This window comes from Lagenorhynchus albirostris, chromosome 3, assembly GCF_949774975.1.
Source record: "Lagenorhynchus albirostris chromosome 3, mLagAlb1.1, whole genome shotgun sequence".
In the NCBI taxonomy this organism is placed as follows: domain Eukaryota; kingdom Metazoa; phylum Chordata; class Mammalia; order Artiodactyla; family Delphinidae; genus Lagenorhynchus; species Lagenorhynchus albirostris.
In genome coordinates this window covers 98,934,848-98,952,224 of record NC_083097.1, presented here as the reverse complement: position 1 = coordinate 98,952,224, position 17,377 = coordinate 98,934,848, and the positions used below count along the sequence as shown (strand labels likewise).

The following is a 17,377-nucleotide window of genomic DNA, read 5'->3' as shown; positions in this document are numbered from 1 at the left end:
TCAGATGTTTGCCAAGGATAATAAAGCCTCTGCCCATGAGACTGCACATGGTGGAAGAGGTCCTTCCAGTTCTCTCTGTCCCACACTAGACTGCAGCCCAGAGGTCTGTGCAGCATTTACAAACACAGTGTTGCTATCTGGAAGGGAAGGGACTGTGTAATTTCCATTGGCTGGAGAACAACCCAGCTTTAGTTTTTCCAGATACTCGACATGTAAGGCTTATGACACTAGAGAACTTTGATGACATCTTCTACTTTGAACCACTCTCTCTTTCTTCCTGTATTAACAGAATCTTCCCAGGCTTCTAGTATTTCAGTGACAGTAAGAACATAAACATATGTCTGTGCTTTCGGTCTTTGTTCTCAAATATACCCAGGAGTCTGCCCAATTTTCCTTTGATTCCAGCCTCTCCATAAACCTCCCTCACGGCAGTACCGCCAGGCTCCTCCTCGGGCTCCATTCCTTCTCCTGGGACAATCCATTGGTCTGGGTACCCACTGCTGCTCACCAACAGCACCTCGTCCTCCTGCTCGCTCCGGAAGCACAAGCACACAGCCCGCTTCTTGAAGCCCTCGCGGTCATAGGTCCGCGTCTGGTAGGGCTTGAACTTCATCATAGAGGCGGGCTCTTACTGCCTCTGCCGCTCCGGCAGCCGCCACCCCGCCGGGGAGTGGGAGCGAGGGCGAGTCGGGGCGCAAGAAAGCGAGGCGGCGGCGCGGGCAAAGGCAGCGAGGCCGGGTCCCACCCAACTCAGCACATGAAGAAGCTTCAGCTGACCTTACTATTTTTTCTCTACATTTAGCTGGCGTATCCTCAATTCTCGGGGCTGTTAATTTGTCACTACTATCATGAACATAAAACCACCCGCTATAGCCCAGTACCAAACACCACTATTCGTATGACAAGTACTAACCACAGCAGCATTGCTTCTACTATCCTTACCTGTCCTAGTAATAATATTACTATTACTATTTCATCTATATTTCTATCATTATTTATATTTCAAATAAAAATCTCAAAACACATCTACTACCCCAACCCAAAATCAACACTCACTAAAGTGCAAAAACAACCTATCCCTTGAGAAACAGTATGAATGAAAATCTATTTGCCCCTTTCGTAACCCCAATAATAATAGGCTTCCCCATAGTCATTCTGATCATTATATTCCCAAGTATTTTATTTCCAACATCAAAAAGACTAATTAATAATCACATAATTTCCCTTCAACAATGGCTAATTCAACTCATATCAAAACAAATAATAGGTATCCATAATCATAAAGGACAAACTTGATCACTAATACTAATATCACGCATTCTATTTATTGGGTCAACCAATCTCCTCAGACTACTGCCCCGCTCATTTTCACCCACCACACAGCTCTTAATGAATGTGGGAACAGCCATCCCACTATGAGCCGGTGCCGTCATTACAGGTTTCCGTAATAAAACAAAAGCATCCCTAGCCCACTTCTTATAACAAGGCACACTCAGCCTCCTTATCCCTATGCTAGTAATTAGCGAAACTATCAGTCTATTCATCCAACCAGTTGCACTGGCTGTGCGACTCACAGCCAGTATTACAGCAGGCCACTTACTAATACATCTAATCAGAGAGACAACCCTAGTGCTAATAAGCACCAGCACATTCATGGCTCTCATCACATTTATCATTCTCGCCCTACTCACTTTCCTCGAATTCACTGTCGCTATAATTCAAGCCTATGTATTCACCCTCTTAGTAAGCTTATACCTGCATGACAACACATAATGACCCACCAAACCCACACATACCACATAGTAAATCTTAGTCCTTGGTCCCTTCTGGGAGCTCTTTCAGCTCTTATAAAATCAGGCCTAATCATATGATTCCACTTCAACTCAATAGTTCTACTAATACTGGGCCTACTAACTAATATTCTAACAATATCAGTGATGACAAGACGTCATTGGAGAAAGCACTTTCCAAGGCCACCACACACCAACCGTCCAAAAGGGACTTCCATATGGAATAATCTTATTTATCGTATCAGAAGTCTATTTTTTTTTTTTTTCTGGGACGCGGGCCTCTCACTGTTGGGGCCTCTCCCCTTGCGGAGCACAGGCTCCGGATGCACAGGCTCAGCGGCCATGGCTCATGGGCCTAGCCGCTCCGTGGCATGTGGGATCTTCCCGGACCAGGGCACGAGCCCGTGTCCCCTGCATCGGCAGGCGGACTCTCAACCACTGCGCCACCAGGGAAGCCCCAGAAGTCTATTTTTACCGGCTTTTTTTTGAGCCTTCTACCACTCAAGCCTCGCTCCTACCCTTGGATTAGGCAGGTGCTGGCCACCAACAGGCATTCACCCCTTAAACCTACTAGAAGTACTACTCCTCAACACTTCCGTGCTATTGGCCTCTGGTGTATCCATTACCTGAGCCCATCACAGCCTTACAGAAGGAAATCGTAAGCACATACTTCAAGCCCTCTTTATTACAATCGCCCTCGGTGTTTATTTTACACTCCTACAAGCATCACAGTATTACAAAGCCCCATTTACGATCTCAAAAGTAGTCTACGGATCAACTTTCTTCGTAGCCACAGGATTCCACGGACTACATGTAATTATTGGTTGTATTTTCCTTGTTGTTTGTTTCCTACGCCAATTAAAATTCCACTTCACATCCAACAACCACTTTGGCTTCGAAGCTGCTGCTTGATACTGACATTCTGTAGATGCTGTATGACTATTTCTTTACGTATCTATTTATTGATGAGGCTCATAGTCTTTTCAGTATTAATTAGTACAACTGACTTCCAATCAGCTGGTTTCGGTACACTCTGAAAAAGAACAATAAACCTAATGCTGACCCTATGAACAAACACAATACTAGCCTCATTACTCGTACTTATCACCTTCTGACTTCCTCAACTAAACACGCATAAAAAACAAGCACCTCTGAATGCGGATTTGACCCTATAGGATCCGCCCGCCTACCCTTTTCCATAAAATTTTTCCTAGTAGCAATCACCTTCCTTCTTTCCGACCTAGAAATTGCCCTCCTACTACCCCTTCCCTGAGCAACCCAGAGTATTCTATTTTTTAGACCAATCTTCAGCATATTTTTGTATAATTATATATTGTTGGACCCCTCTAGCCTTCGGAATAGTTCTATAAAATGGAAGACTTGAGGAGACACATTGGACAGATTCTCACTGAGAGGGTGGAGTGTTGCTGACCACATCCCTAAGGAATTCTCCCAGCGCATCTGGTGAGCGTGAACGTGTCTGTCCTTTGGGAAAATGTAGCTAAAGTTAACACTACAGTCATCCCTCGGTATCTGCAGGGGACTATATATCTGTGGATACCAAAATCCAAAGATACTCAAGTCCCTCATATAAAATGGAATAGTATTTGCATATAACCTATACATATCCTCCCGTATACTTTAAATCATCTTTAGATTATTTTTAATACCTAATACAATGTAAATGCTATGTAATTAGCTGTAAATACAATGTAGATGCTATGTATGATAAGTAGTTGCTGGCATGTGGCGAATTCAAGTTTTGCTTTTTATAACTTTCTGGAATGTTTTTCAAATATTTTGGATCTTTGGTTGATTGGATCCGTGGATGAGGAATCGTGTATGTGGAGGACCAACTGTAACAGATGAGAACACTGAGGCAGAAAGAACTTAATTGCATATAGTCACACAAGAAGTAACAAAGTTGTAAATCAATCCCAAGTGTGACCGACTGCAAAGTGAGTATTCTTAACTGCTAGTCTTTAGGAACTCTATCATCTGTCATATATCTGCAAACTTGAAAGTTTCTGTCCTTTCTTGGTCTCAATTTTTCATCTGTATAATGAGGAAATTTTACTTTATGGTCTCTAGTACATTTTCCACCTGTATTATTCCATATATTCAATCAATCATTTACTTAATGAGCTTGCATCAAGTGTCCAGAAACTTTAAGGTATACCACTAGATTATCTGGATAGTGTAAGTTCAAATAATTCACTTTTTTGCATTACTTTTTTCATGAGATTCCACCAGGAGACAGAAATAACTCATCATCTGTGTTTTTTGCTTCTTTCCCTGGATTCCTTCCACCACCAATATTACAGACACACAAACACATAATTTTTTCACCAACAGTTGGGCCACATCCTCCATAACCTAATAATATTTTCTTTATTCTAGAGATAGAATATATTTATTGAAAACCTTCTATATTTATGTAATTGACTAATTGTTTTTCTCATTTTCCTGTCAGCTCTTCAATAATGAAACAATGAAAAAAAAAGAAAAAGAAAGAAACGGTCTGGAATGTTTTCTCTGATGGTTGAAATCTACTACTTGGACCATAAATTTGCTGTCAGAAAAACACAAGATCGTTTATGATCACACATTTTTATGTCCCAGAAGCTATAAATGTTTCCCACAAAAGTATGTAAAATAATTTTTCCATTCTATTCTTTGTGTTTCTAACAGCCTTACATAGTCTACATGTCAGAACTAATTACTCTCACCATGATTCTCTTTTTGTCTATGGACACAATTCATTTTACTAATTACTCAATATACATCTTCCTATATACCAACCCAGTAGCATCTTATGAGTATGCGTTGACTTAAACCCTGTATAATACTTTCATTTTGTCAAAGAAATATGTTGCTCTTTACTGTCTTGAAAAAATAATACCAGAAAACACATCTATACTGAATTCATCTACACTGAATTAGTATTTTGTGTTCTGCTGGTCACAGGCTGGCTCCCCAAGAAATGAGCCTGCCAGGTGGTTTATAGGGTCAATTGTACTGAGTATTTGTTACTCTGCTCTTCCTTTTCCTGCCCTTTCTCCCACTCTGTTCTACATCACAGGGAACACCATTTTCCTGCCAGCTGGTCTCTCTTGCCAACTGGATTCTGGTTTAAGCAATGGTGAAAATGGGAAGGTGAGAGCAATAGAGAAACCAGAGTATTTCTTCCTCTCTTAGACTCTGCAGGAATATCTTTGGCTGTGTCTGCATCTTCTCAGCTCATGCAGAACAAAAAACCCCTCCTTCTGAGATCCAACTGCTGATAGCCAAAGTTCTAGCTCTTTGAGTAGCCTAACTTCTAGATCTGGTATCACTGATAGGGACAGAGTAAAGGGACAAAATAGGTGATTAAATATTCAATAGTTAATCCCACTAAGGGATCATAAGTAGAGACCAAAGTATGGGAGACCGCATAAATAAATGATTACACAAGAAAGTAGGCCTGCTTAACAACAAAACCAAGTGGGCTTACTTAGCAACAAAACTACACGATAGAAGCATGAGACATACCCCAAAACAATAAAACAGTGGTGGAATGGTCCACATCCTGTCCATTGAAGTCAGTAAGTTAATGATCCTTGAGAAGGGGCTTTTTCTGCACGTACTAAGAGCAGGAATATAGGGGAAAGGTGGCATTATACTGAAACCTGAGATGATTTACTATATTTTAGTATATGTTACTGCCTTTTTGCTCATCCCCATAGTACCATGACAGTCCCAGTTCGACCATGTAGGAAAAAGAAAACTCCCCCACCCCATGTGGAGGAGGAGCTAGAGACAGAAGTTTGATATCTACTCAAAATGAGGAAGAAGGGCTTCCCTGGTGGCACAGTGGTTGAGTCTGCCTGCCGATGCAGGGGACACGGGTTCGTGCCCCGGTCCGGGAAGATCCCACATGCCGCGGAGTGGCTGGGCCTGTGAGCCATGGCCGCTGAGCCTGCGCGTCGGGAGCCTGTGCTCCGGGAGCCTGTGCTCCGTAACGGGAGAGGCCACAACAGTGAGAGGCCCGCGTACCGCAAAAAAGAAAAAAAAAATGAGGAAGAAGATGGTCTTTTTCCTTTGATTGTAAAAATGTAGCCCACTTAGTTCTCAGGGTGGCATTCCCTTGCCTGCCAGTTCTATCTCTCACAAGCGTCCTATACTAATGAACTCGTTCCTTAGCTGTCACTCTGCCTCTCGCTGAATTCTTTCTGCACTGAGACAGAAGGATCTATGCTCTACTGAGTCCCAAAACGCATTCCGTGGTTCCATCACTACTTCTTCCTTCTGTCCCTTCTTGTCTAGGCTAGTCATGCTCCTAGATGTTTTTAATCTCTGGTTTGCCTAATTATCCCTGATTGATTCACCAGCTCTTCTATCATCCATGTAAACAATTCCCTGAATTTTATTCCCTCTGCTTAAAAGACCTAGTATGGTTTCTGTTTTTTGGACTGGACTCATAGATTAACCCACACATTAATTTCACACTCATTCACTAAGATTTCATTATGTATCAAACTTGTGCAAGGCACTGTTTAAGGGTAAGAGCATACCTGTGAATATGATATATTTTTCCTATCTTGTATAAAAATTATAGTCCAGTGGGAAAGGTAGATATTGTATAATAAATTGTGGGTATGATATATATTATAAAAGATAAATTATCTGATATTATGGGATCAAAAGCAAGAGAAAGTTGAACCAAAATGAAGAGTCAGGAAGGTTCTTAAGTTTGTCCCTTTTCAAATGAGATCTAAAAGGTGAGAGAGCCTTGACCAGGTGTATGCAATAAGAATAATATGTGAGAAGAACTTATTTAAAGCCATTTTATCTAATTTCCCATTTTACAAATGATCTATAAAATTTTCCTCAGTGTTTGCTTTGAGGGTATAGAGCTATGTGACTGGGCAATGGAGGGAGGAAGGAGGCTTTACTATGTACATTCTTTTTTTCCAACCAAATACTTATTTTTAATATTTATTACAAATGTTGCAGTCAGTTTGGTATATGCTGACAATCATACAGTTTTAACATTTAGTAGTGTGAAGCACACTTTAACTATTTCCAAAGGGATATGTGATGTGGTCTTCGTTTCAGAGGAGCAGAAGTGACTGAATTACTGTCTGCTCTTTAATGTTTCAACTAACCATTCCATTGCCTCATCAAGGCCAATGTCTTTGGTTGCTGAAGTTTTGAATATTTGCCATTTTCAGTCCTTCAAGGCAGGTAACCCAAGTGAATTTGCCATCGCTGAGGGAGTCATGGCCTGTTCCATGTCCTGCTTATTTGCAAACACCACTAAAATGGCTTTTCTCAGCTCTTCTTCCTCCAACATGGCAACTAAGTCTGATTTGGAAATGCCAATTTGCTCTCGATCACAACTGTCTACTACATAAATGACTGCATCTGTGTTTGAATAACAACATCTCCAGTATGGCCTGATACTTGTCTGTCCTCCTAAATCCCAGACTTGGAATTTTAGGTTCTTGTATGTTACCGTCTCAACATTAAATCCAACGGTAGGAATCGTAGTAACAACTTCTCCAACCTGTAATCTGTACAAAATTGTAGTTTTTCCTGCTCCATCTAATCCCAAAATTAAAATCTTCATTTCCTGGGTTCCAAACAGACTGGAAAAAATGCTTGAGAAAAAGCCACCCATGATGAACTGCCTGTCCTCCCTCATCGACCATCAGAGACTGGCCCCAGCCTCGGAAGCGAAGCCTAATCGAGCCTCGAAGTCGCCACCTCCCCTCGCCTAGGCCTGCGCTCTGGCTCCGGCTCGGGCTCTGGTTCCCAGGGGGTTTCCTTGGAAGCTTGGCCAGCCAGCAGCTTCCACGTCAGACCTCCTGGCCGGGCAGAAGCAAGGGGCCACCGCCTGTACATTCTTCTATAACCTTTGAATAATGCTAACTACATGTATTTTATATCCAAAAAGGTCATTTAAAATTACCTATAAATATCTGAAAGTTTCTAAGACAGAACTGGTGAATAATTTTTCTAATTTAAATAAATATCCAAAGAGACGTGCATGATAGTTCACTGAGGTTTTATGCATTCTCTGGATAGTAGAGAGTTCCCAATTAGAATGAAGGTGACCCAAAATATTTCAAATATTTATGTAAAAATGTGTGCTTTAGAAAACATACAACGCCAGGTGCTTAAATAATAATAGAACATAGATATATTGGCTGTCTGTGTAATCCTTAATTCAAAATCTCCTGCAGCCACCCAAGAAAGAGCCACAAGGTGTGCACCTGCAAACATAAGTGCTGAAATCTGTCCCTGTCATCTTGCCCCTTTATTTAGCTTGAAAAGATTAACTTATATTAAACCTATTGTGACTTGTTTTAGTACTTCATTTTTCCTATTTTTTTTTGTTCAATTTGATTTAAAATATATATTATATAGTATTTGCCAGGTACTGTGCCTGGCTCTGAGGATGATATAACAAATAAAATACCTATCTTGCCCTAAGGAAATTTTTATCTGAGAGATGCAGACAAGCAAATGAGTGCTTATGATACCACATGATACATCCCAAGAGAGAGGTTGGCATGGTGTGTTACAGGAACCCAATAGAAAGGCATCTAGCTAGCCTTGGGAAATTAGGCATGCTCACTGGAGGATGTAACAGCTAATTAGAAGAGGAGTCAAAACTCTTTTATGGTGGAAATACACAAATCTATACGTTAACACTTTTTTGGATAACAAGATTGAAACCAAACAGTGGTAATTCTCCAAATAAGCCAAAACAATATAGTAATTTATTTATGAGATCCAGTTTATAATTATTATAAAAGACTATACCTTATATAAACTGCTGTACCCCCATCAATGCCACTTAAGTGATTGCTGATAAAAATTTTTCATAAGATGCTAGTCTCAAATAGTGTTTTCTGAGAGTAAGGCATAGGGTATGTTTTACCCTAAGGTCTCCTTATTCTCACAAAAGAATTATAATTAGAGCCATAATTAGTAAACTTGCTCATTATTCTTAATTAAATATTATCCAGACATCAAAAATTATAATATACTCCAATTATGTACCAGAGTAAGTTATTCATATAATTGGCCTTATGCTTAACATACAATTAAATGTGCCAAATAAAGCAAACAAACAAAACCTCTCTGGAGCTCCTGATTACAGAGTTCCATGCCTGCCCAAGCTGCTCACTAGCTCCCTTTTCACTGAACTTTACTTTGACTCTAAGTAGCTTTCTCTGCCCTGTTGTATAAGAGAAAGTCAGTGAAAGGTTGGAGAGGTTCTAATAAACATCTGAGCTATCTAATCATGGCCACACCCCCTCTCATGTGCAGCGAGGCTTTCTATTCATCTCCGTTTGTTTCCTAGCACTACCTCATGGCCAAGATGGCCACGATGGCCATGAGGTCAAATTCTCCTCTCCTTTTAGCTTTCAGTTGATGATGGTATTTCCTCTTTTTTTGACAAGATGAGGTCATTCAACATGACATCTCTCATCATTCTTAGTTTCCATTTCACCAATACTAAATTTTAACCTCTCTCAATGTAGATAGAAAAATGCAGTTGTAGATAGAAAAATGCAGTCCTTTCTAAGGTTAATTCTTTTACTTTGGTCCTTCCTCATAACCAGTATTCTTAAAATCTAACAAATGCTTTTGTGTAATTGTTCTGTATTTTTCTTTTAATTTTTATTTTCCTTTTTTGCTGACTCCTTTGTCTTTGCCCATAAATGTACCATTGTTTCCACTTTATGCAAAGGGCTATCGCTTAATTCCACCTGTATATGTGTCTGTCTGCCTGTGTCTGTCTTTGTCTCTCTCTCTCTCACATACAATATATAGACATTCAAAGGAACATTTATACAAATGCTATACAAAGAACAGGGAGTGAGTGGCTGGGGAGCTACAGAAAAGGGGTTTTAAGACTGAGATTTGAGCCAGGTCCTGAAGAATCAATAACTTTTTTCTTGATCAGTGGTTCTCAAACATTTTTGATCTCAGGACCCCTTTATGGTCTTAAAAGTAAGTAAGGACCCCAAAGAGCTTTTGTTTATTTGTGTTATATTTATCAATATGTTTGTGTTATAAATTTGAAACAGAAATTTATATTTGAAATTCACTTACAAATAACAATAAAAACCCACTGCATTAACATAAAAATATGTTTACAGAAAATAGCCACATTAAAAAGAAATCAAAGTATCATTGTTTTACAGTTTTGCAAATCTCTTTAATGTCTGACAATAGAACATTACTGGCTTCTCATATCTGCTCTGCATTTAATCTGTTGCAGAATGTTGTTTTGATTAAAGTATGCAAAGAAAATCCTGCCTCACTGAACAAGGGAAGATGATTCTAATATCCTTTTCATATAATTGAGAATGTTATTCTTTGATATTATGCTAAAACTCAGAAAGTAATAGTAAACTCTTACAGGTTAGTGGTAATATGCAATATGCAACCATGTCAATGAACTATTATAGCCCTTTTTCATTAAAATCCACTGGTCTGTCTTGCACTTTGATATTTTACTCATGAATAACTGTGCATTGATTATTTGGAAAATATTTGTTCATAGAATTAGGCAGATCTTCCAAACTTGGACACCTTTCATTATAAAATGTAAAAAAATTCCCATTCACTAATATCCCCACCAATATCACCACCTCCAGTTTGGTGGTAGGATCAGCAATATACTACCACACTCTTACTGGTTTCAGTACGCTATTGTTCCAAACCTCTGGAACTGCAATGTCCAATATGATGGTCACTAGCCTAATGTGGTTATTTAAACTTAATTAAAATTAAATTAAATAGCATTAAAATTTCAGTTGCTCAGTTGAATTAGTTATATTTCAAGTGCTCCATATCACATGTGGCTGGTGGCTATTATATTGTTTAGTGCAGATAGAGAGCCTTTCCAGCACTGTAGAAAGTTCTCTTAGGCAGGGGTGGGATGGAGTATCTTATTCTTTTTATCCTCACCATAATTTACTGCATTCCCCTTACCCTAGTGACCATCCTAGGAGGAATTATGTATCACTAGCTTTATGAATATTTCTTTGCTCTGTTTCTATCTTTTGGTTAACATAAACCCCCATAAGAATGCCCTACCCAATACACTAGACTTGCCATTCTTTGATGTCCTATATTTCCAATGTCCTTCACCTGTAGGCCACTTCTTAAACAACCCCAAATTGCTCCAACTCTAAGATCTTAAAATTCACTCTCTCATTCTCAGATCACTTATCCCTGTCTTCTAGCTCCCACTTTCTTATTTCCATCTTCCTGCTATTTGAACTCATTAACATCAAAGTATAGCAATAGGTCTATTATCAAGTAATAGTCCTATACCAACATAAAAAAGATCTTCTGGCCTGGATCCTTGGATATTATCACTTGAGTGAAAGCTCTGGCATGTACCTAGAGTGGTACCCACGAATAGCATTATCCAAGCTGGAGTCATCTTCTAGTGCCTATATTTTGTTGCTTTCTGCCTATGTGCTGTTTAAATTTTTTTCTACTTTTGCCCTCCCCTTTTGAAGCTGAACATATATCATGAGTTTTGAAACATAATCTTGGGGATTACTGAAACCTGTTGATCCTCTGCTTCCCCATCTTCTTGAATTTCTATCATTTGTCTTCTACCAGTGGCCTACACCAGAATCCAGGAAGCTGCCCTTAACTCCTACCAATCTTCCACTACCTACATCCAATTTGTCACTAAGCTCTGCCCTTTCTGCTTTCTAGATGTCTTATATATCATTCTTTCCTTTCTAAACCTCCTAAAATAAATCTGCCGGAGCACTGAGAAAGGGGATTGGTTGATTAGAATTGGAAGTTGCCTGTGGGAAAGGTGAGACTCCAAAAGGCTATTTGGGGTTTTTAATGGATAAACTTATAGGAGACTTATAGAAAAGAGGGAGAGAGAGTTAAATCAGGTCAGTCATGGTCAGGAATTTACAAGGTAGCAGATCAATAATTTCTCAACAATGAGAAGCAAGTTTGGAACCCATAGCCCAGAGCTTCTTGAAACTGTACCCAGAGAAGAAAATAAGCTATTTTGGGCAGTAAACAGAGCATTTGTTCAGGGGACTGTTGCAGTGAAAGGTCAATGCATGATGGTAGCCAGCTGCAAATGATGGTAATGGCTTTGTGGAGCACAGCAGCTCTCTCAGCGGTAGAGCAGCACCCATGCAATGAAACCCTCTACTTCCTGCCTATAACACAAAATGTTGCCAACTTTCTCTGCACAAGTTGCCAGCACACGATTCCTGCTTAAAGCCGGGGAAGACTGTGTATGAAGTAGTAACCATTCCTGTTGCCCAAGCCCACTGATCCACTGGGAATTAGCTGTCGTAACAGCAGATTGCAGACTTTTCCAGAAGTACCTCGTTCTGAGAAAGGTACAGCAAGGAGTACAACAAGGCTGTAGGAGACATCAAAGAAATCATCCTTGCCCCTTAAGTTCTGCACCATCCTTGCTGAGACAGAAGAGACAACATGAAGCAGTTCAGGCATTAAAATTGCTATGGTGCTAACTTCAGCTTAACACTTGTCCTGTACTGCTGGCCTGGGGATATGAAGTTTACATAGTTATTTCTGTAGTTCTGTTCTTCTTTCTGCTGTAATATGAACGATTTGAGGGTAGGGTATTTGCCTTAATAACTGCATACTCTCTGGTAATATTGGGTACTTAATAGAATCTCAGTGTTTGTGATTTACAGTGAAGAGTCAGGGGGATAGTCTACGTTCTGAGAGAATACTAATGCATAAAAACCAATTTAGTAATTAGTTCTCTTAAGTAATTTATGTTACATTTTATATTTCCCTCTCTTTCTTTTATAAAGTTACTACCAGTATAAATTCTGATATCTACAATATTTTTAATCCCAGTAGTATTTTACAGGACCTTTAATCTCTCTCCCTAGCTTTCTCTGAACCCCCATTCATATATATAGCACATCTTTATATCATAGAAAAACAATTAAAAGTGACCAGAACAGTCTATTACCAGTCCCCACCAGTTTTAGGCAAGCTTGAACTTATGAGAAGAGAAGTAATGTCTAAAGGTTATTACATTTAACCATTGGTATGGAAGCCTAGCCTCTGTCATGGCAGAAATAAATAAATAAATACACACACACACACACACACACACACACACACACACACACACACACATACACACAATTTACACATTCCAGGTCCACAACTGGGAACTGGATTTTTGCTCTATTTCTGAAGACAAGAGGCATTTAATGCCAAACTTTGGAAATTTTAAACTAGCTTCATGTTCAAATGGAAAAAGTGGAACACTTGGGAATCTTCCTGTCTTTGACAGCTCCCCCCATCACTTTCTAGTCACATAACCGGTTTTATTTTTCTTTATCATACTTAGTGCTTCCTGACATTATTTTATATATCCATTTATTGTCTATTTCCTCCATTAAAATATAAACTCTCTGAAGGAATCTCCTTTGATTTGCTCAAAATTCCTACCATCTAGAATAGTAAAACATAGCCTTTTGCTCAAGAAATATTTGAGTGGATGAATGAATACAGAACATATGATCACTTTGACCATAATAGTTACTCTTTACAAAAGACTCTTCCATATGAGATATATTATGTTAAATACTTTATATGTATAGTTATTTAATGTTAAGGAAAGCCTTAAAAATTAGGCAGTATTATTTTCATTTTAAAAAACAGGTAACTGAATCTAAGAGAAGTTGAGTCACTGATATAAAATCAGAAGCTGGTTAGAGAGATACTTCCAGTCTAACAGTTAGAGAGGCTCCATGAAACTGCTACCCCATGAAACTGGTGGAAATCATTTTAAAATATCATTTTAGGGCTTCCCTGGTGGCGCAGTAGTTGAGAGTCTGCCTGCCGATGCAGGGGACACGGGTTCATGCCCCGGTCCGGGAAGATCCCACATGCCGCAGAGAGGCTAGGCCCGCGAGCCATGGCCGCTGAGCCTGCGCGTCCGGAGCCTGTGCTCCGCAACGGGAGAGGCCACAACAGTGAGAGGCCCACGTACCGCAAAAAAAAAAAAAAAAAAAAAAATCATTTTAAGTCTCTAGAATTGGTTTTAAGAACATACAACAAAAAGAAGAAACATTTCTTAGAGAAAATGTACTAAAACTCAGTAAGAGCAATGAGAGTCGGTGATGCTTGTACCAAGACCCGCTCCTTCCTTCCTTCCTTCCTTCCTTCCTTCCTTCCTTCCTTCCTTCCTTCCTACCTTCCTCCCTCCCTCCCTCCCTCCCTCCCTCCCTCCCTCCATGGGGCCCAGGGACTGAAACTCCACTGCAGTGGAGTACAGCCCAGAACAGGGCCCGTCTCCCCGCAGCCCCATTCAGAGGGCTATGTTCTCAGGAGAAGGAGACCGTCAGCATTTTTCATCCTACCCCCAGCTCTCTGGTGCTGAGGCTAAGTCTGGGCAAGGGTGACTAAGAAATGGCCCCAGTGAAGGCTCAATCTTCATCACAGCTGAAAACACTGGGGCTCTGATTGCCCTTGCGTTGTTGGTTTGCTTATTTTAAAATTAATTGCATTATTATCATGGTAATAAATGCATATAGTTTTAAAAAACCTGTCAAAGTCTTATACTGAAAAGTAGAAGTTATTTTTCATGTGATAAAGCCATTGAAAAAAATTCAATTACTATTATTTAGTTGAGTGTTCGAATAGAGAGGACATAAACACTGGTGGTGGATGAGGAGGGTAATTTCCAAGCAGTGGAGAAGTGGGGTGTTGCAATAGGAAGTCTCTGATGGAGAGCGATGGCTGCCTGGGGATTCCAGAGAGCATGTCTGCCTGGGATATGAGAGGAGAGAACAAGAGGACGCTAAAAATAAATTGTCTGCTTTGCTATTTTGTCTTGGTTTAGTCCAAATGCTGGGTATGAGCTCTTGGGTTAAGCAGAATCTTTGTCCGCTCGGCTCAAGGAGAGGAGATTTAGGTTAATGCAGGTGACCTTGGCCCACTGCCGGCAACTGCTCAAAGCAGGAGACCCTTGCAGTCTCACCATGTGTCCTAAGTCAATCATTGGTCCTTGTATATTCTAAGAAGTTAGTTGGGTCCTTCTTTAACCAGAAAACCCTGAGGCAGCCACACCAGACCCACAGTCATCCCAAGAGAATTGGTACTGCCAGAAGGTTCCAAGGAGGAAAAGTATTATAGTACCCATAGATGAGCAGAATGACAAATATGGCAAATGGGATTTAGAACAGCAATTCCTTAAGCGTATTCAATGCAACATTACCCCATTAGATGCCCTCTGAAGAAAAAACAAACAAACAGAGGACTGGATCAATTCCATTAAAGGCCTTAAAGCACTGAAAAAACTCAAGTTTACACCCACCATGTATATCAAAATAAGCATATTAGATTATGGAATAACTGTAACAAGTCCAACAAAATTCTGAGTTTTCCCTGGTGTTAACTTCCTTGATGCTTTAAACAAAGATTAAATATCTATGTAATTTTTTTCTTCCCAATGCTGCTGGTGTCCCAAACGTGTATTTTATCTGCCTAATGGTTAATGGTTATTCTGGCAAAGGTTCTATAGTTAAATAATTTGGGGAAGTGATGCATTTTCTCTAGAAGATCCATAATGGATGTGAGTATATTAAAGAGTGTGACAGCTCACTGGAGAGGAAAACGTGTGGCTTTAACGTAGTGTTTCTAAATTGTGTTTGACCATAGAACCCATTTTTGACAGTATACGTATTAGTATTCTATTGAACTAATGCAGAAAATATTTGGAGACCACTGCTTAGAGGACTAAAGTTGGACAAGGCAGGCATCTGGCCCAAACAATCCCCATCGTGTCCAACATTCTGCAGAAATAGACACAATGGCACCAAAGACTAATCTTTTAAGGCATCTGTTCTCTTAATAGGGAACATAAATCCTAACCATCTAAATATACTTCTTGCTTTTTTCAGATAAAATATTTTCTGTACCTAACTGTAGTGTAACATTATTGGTGCTATTTTAATTGTCACTTGATATCATCTCAGAAGCAGCTGGCTATGTTTTGACTGTGATGAAATTGACAGAAGTTGTGTATGTGTATGTGTAATGTAATTTGTACGTCTCTGAAGTTTTGACTTGTGTTTTTAAAAAGTGCCATGTGCCTCCATAAATGATAAATCACTCAAGAAAGTTGAGGTTCTAACAATCTGGTATTGATTGGATGAAAAGAAAGTAAATTTGAACTATGTGTAAATCAAAAGATAAACAAAAATCAGAAATTTTCCTTTGTTCAGTAATATTATATGCAGTACTACAAGGACTTCACAAATTATAACCCAATGTACCTACTGAACACACAGGAATATGTGTCTCTGTTAAACACAATAAATATGGTGATCTACTAGAGCAATGCCATTTTGGAAGATTAATTCAACTGTATTATGTAGTAATCACATGGTAATAGTGAATTTGGAGGTGACAGGACTTAAAAACTGCTGGAAATACGTTTTGAGACATTTTTCTAGTATAGTTTATGGGTATGTGTTGACTCACTGTTTTCATTCCATTTTTCCTTGTAACCAATGACATTAATTAAAAGGAGATGACTGAGATTCAAGGTATAATCTATGACCTTGGAAAAAATACAACCAACCTGTCCAAGTGAGAATTGTAATATTATTACTTAACATAAAGCTTTGCCCAAATGAGTTAATGAACTATAATATATGGTTTCACAGTGTATGTGGTACAGAAGTTCTTAGTATTTCTTCTTCTGTCTTGAACATCAGAGCTAAATGGACATGAGAAAATCTAAATTCATTGAGTATCTCATCATCAAAAGAAGACTAAAATGAATAATAACTTACTGCTATTAAGTGCTTACTATACATAATAACCTGAGGCAAACTCATTTAAAAACACATTACTTTGCATTTATTTGATGACATGTGATGTGGAGTGTCTTGTCATGTGCTTATTTATCACCTGTATGTCTTCTTTGGTGAGGTGTCTGTTAACAGCTTTGGTCCACTTTTTAATCAAGTCATAGGTAAACTCTTTGTATGCCCAGAGTTTTAGAGCTACAAGCTACCCAAATATTGTCATTGCTGTATGTTTCATCTTCCAGTTTGAGAAGTAGGAGAGGCCATCCATTATTTTTCTTAATTTTGCAAAACAAAACATATCTTAAAACATTGCCTAGAAAATTTCTTCCTTTTAAGCACACAGCACTGAGCACTCAGCCCTCAGAGGTTGCTGGGCCTAAGATATTTCATTAGAATGGCCTAAAAATGGAAAAGTATTCTGTTTCAATTAACATTTCTTTTATTCATTTCTAGCATAAATAAAAAGAATCCTCATATTGGGATAGGTAGAAAGTAAATCTGAACTTTTCTATAAATAATATGTAAATTATGAAACACATTTCATTAAACCTATCAAGTATTAATTAAACCATTTACAGACATTTTTTGGATAGAAATCATAAAGTTTTATCCCTTACCATAGAGAAAAACACTGACTGAATATTGCATATAGGAAAAAGTCAAGTTTTATGTTATGTAATCTATCCCACCAAAAATCTATATTTCTGGGAAAAAATGTTTTACATGTTT

The 17,377-nt window shown here is 39.0% G+C and overlaps 1 protein-coding gene and 2 pseudogenes across 1 annotated transcript; 1 reads left to right on the top strand and 2 right to left on the bottom strand.

Annotated features, from left to right (window-relative positions):
* Positions 1-635, bottom strand: LOC132518195 (diphosphoinositol polyphosphate phosphohydrolase 2-like; annotated as a pseudogene).
* A 457-nt stretch (positions 636-1,092) lies between these two features.
* Positions 1,093-1,773, top strand: LOC132517015 (ATP synthase subunit a-like; annotated as a pseudogene).
* Positions 1,774-6,746: 4,973 nt separating this feature from the next.
* LOC132518194 (ADP-ribosylation factor-like protein 1) lies at positions 6,747-7,580 on the bottom strand. Its single transcript, XM_060146203.1, has one exon. The coding sequence runs from the start codon at positions 7,474-7,476 to the stop codon at positions 7,000-7,002; it is 477 nt and encodes a 158-aa protein (XP_060002186.1). The 5' UTR covers positions 7,477-7,580; the 3' UTR covers positions 6,747-6,999.
* Positions 7,581-17,377: the final 9,797 nt, after the last annotated feature.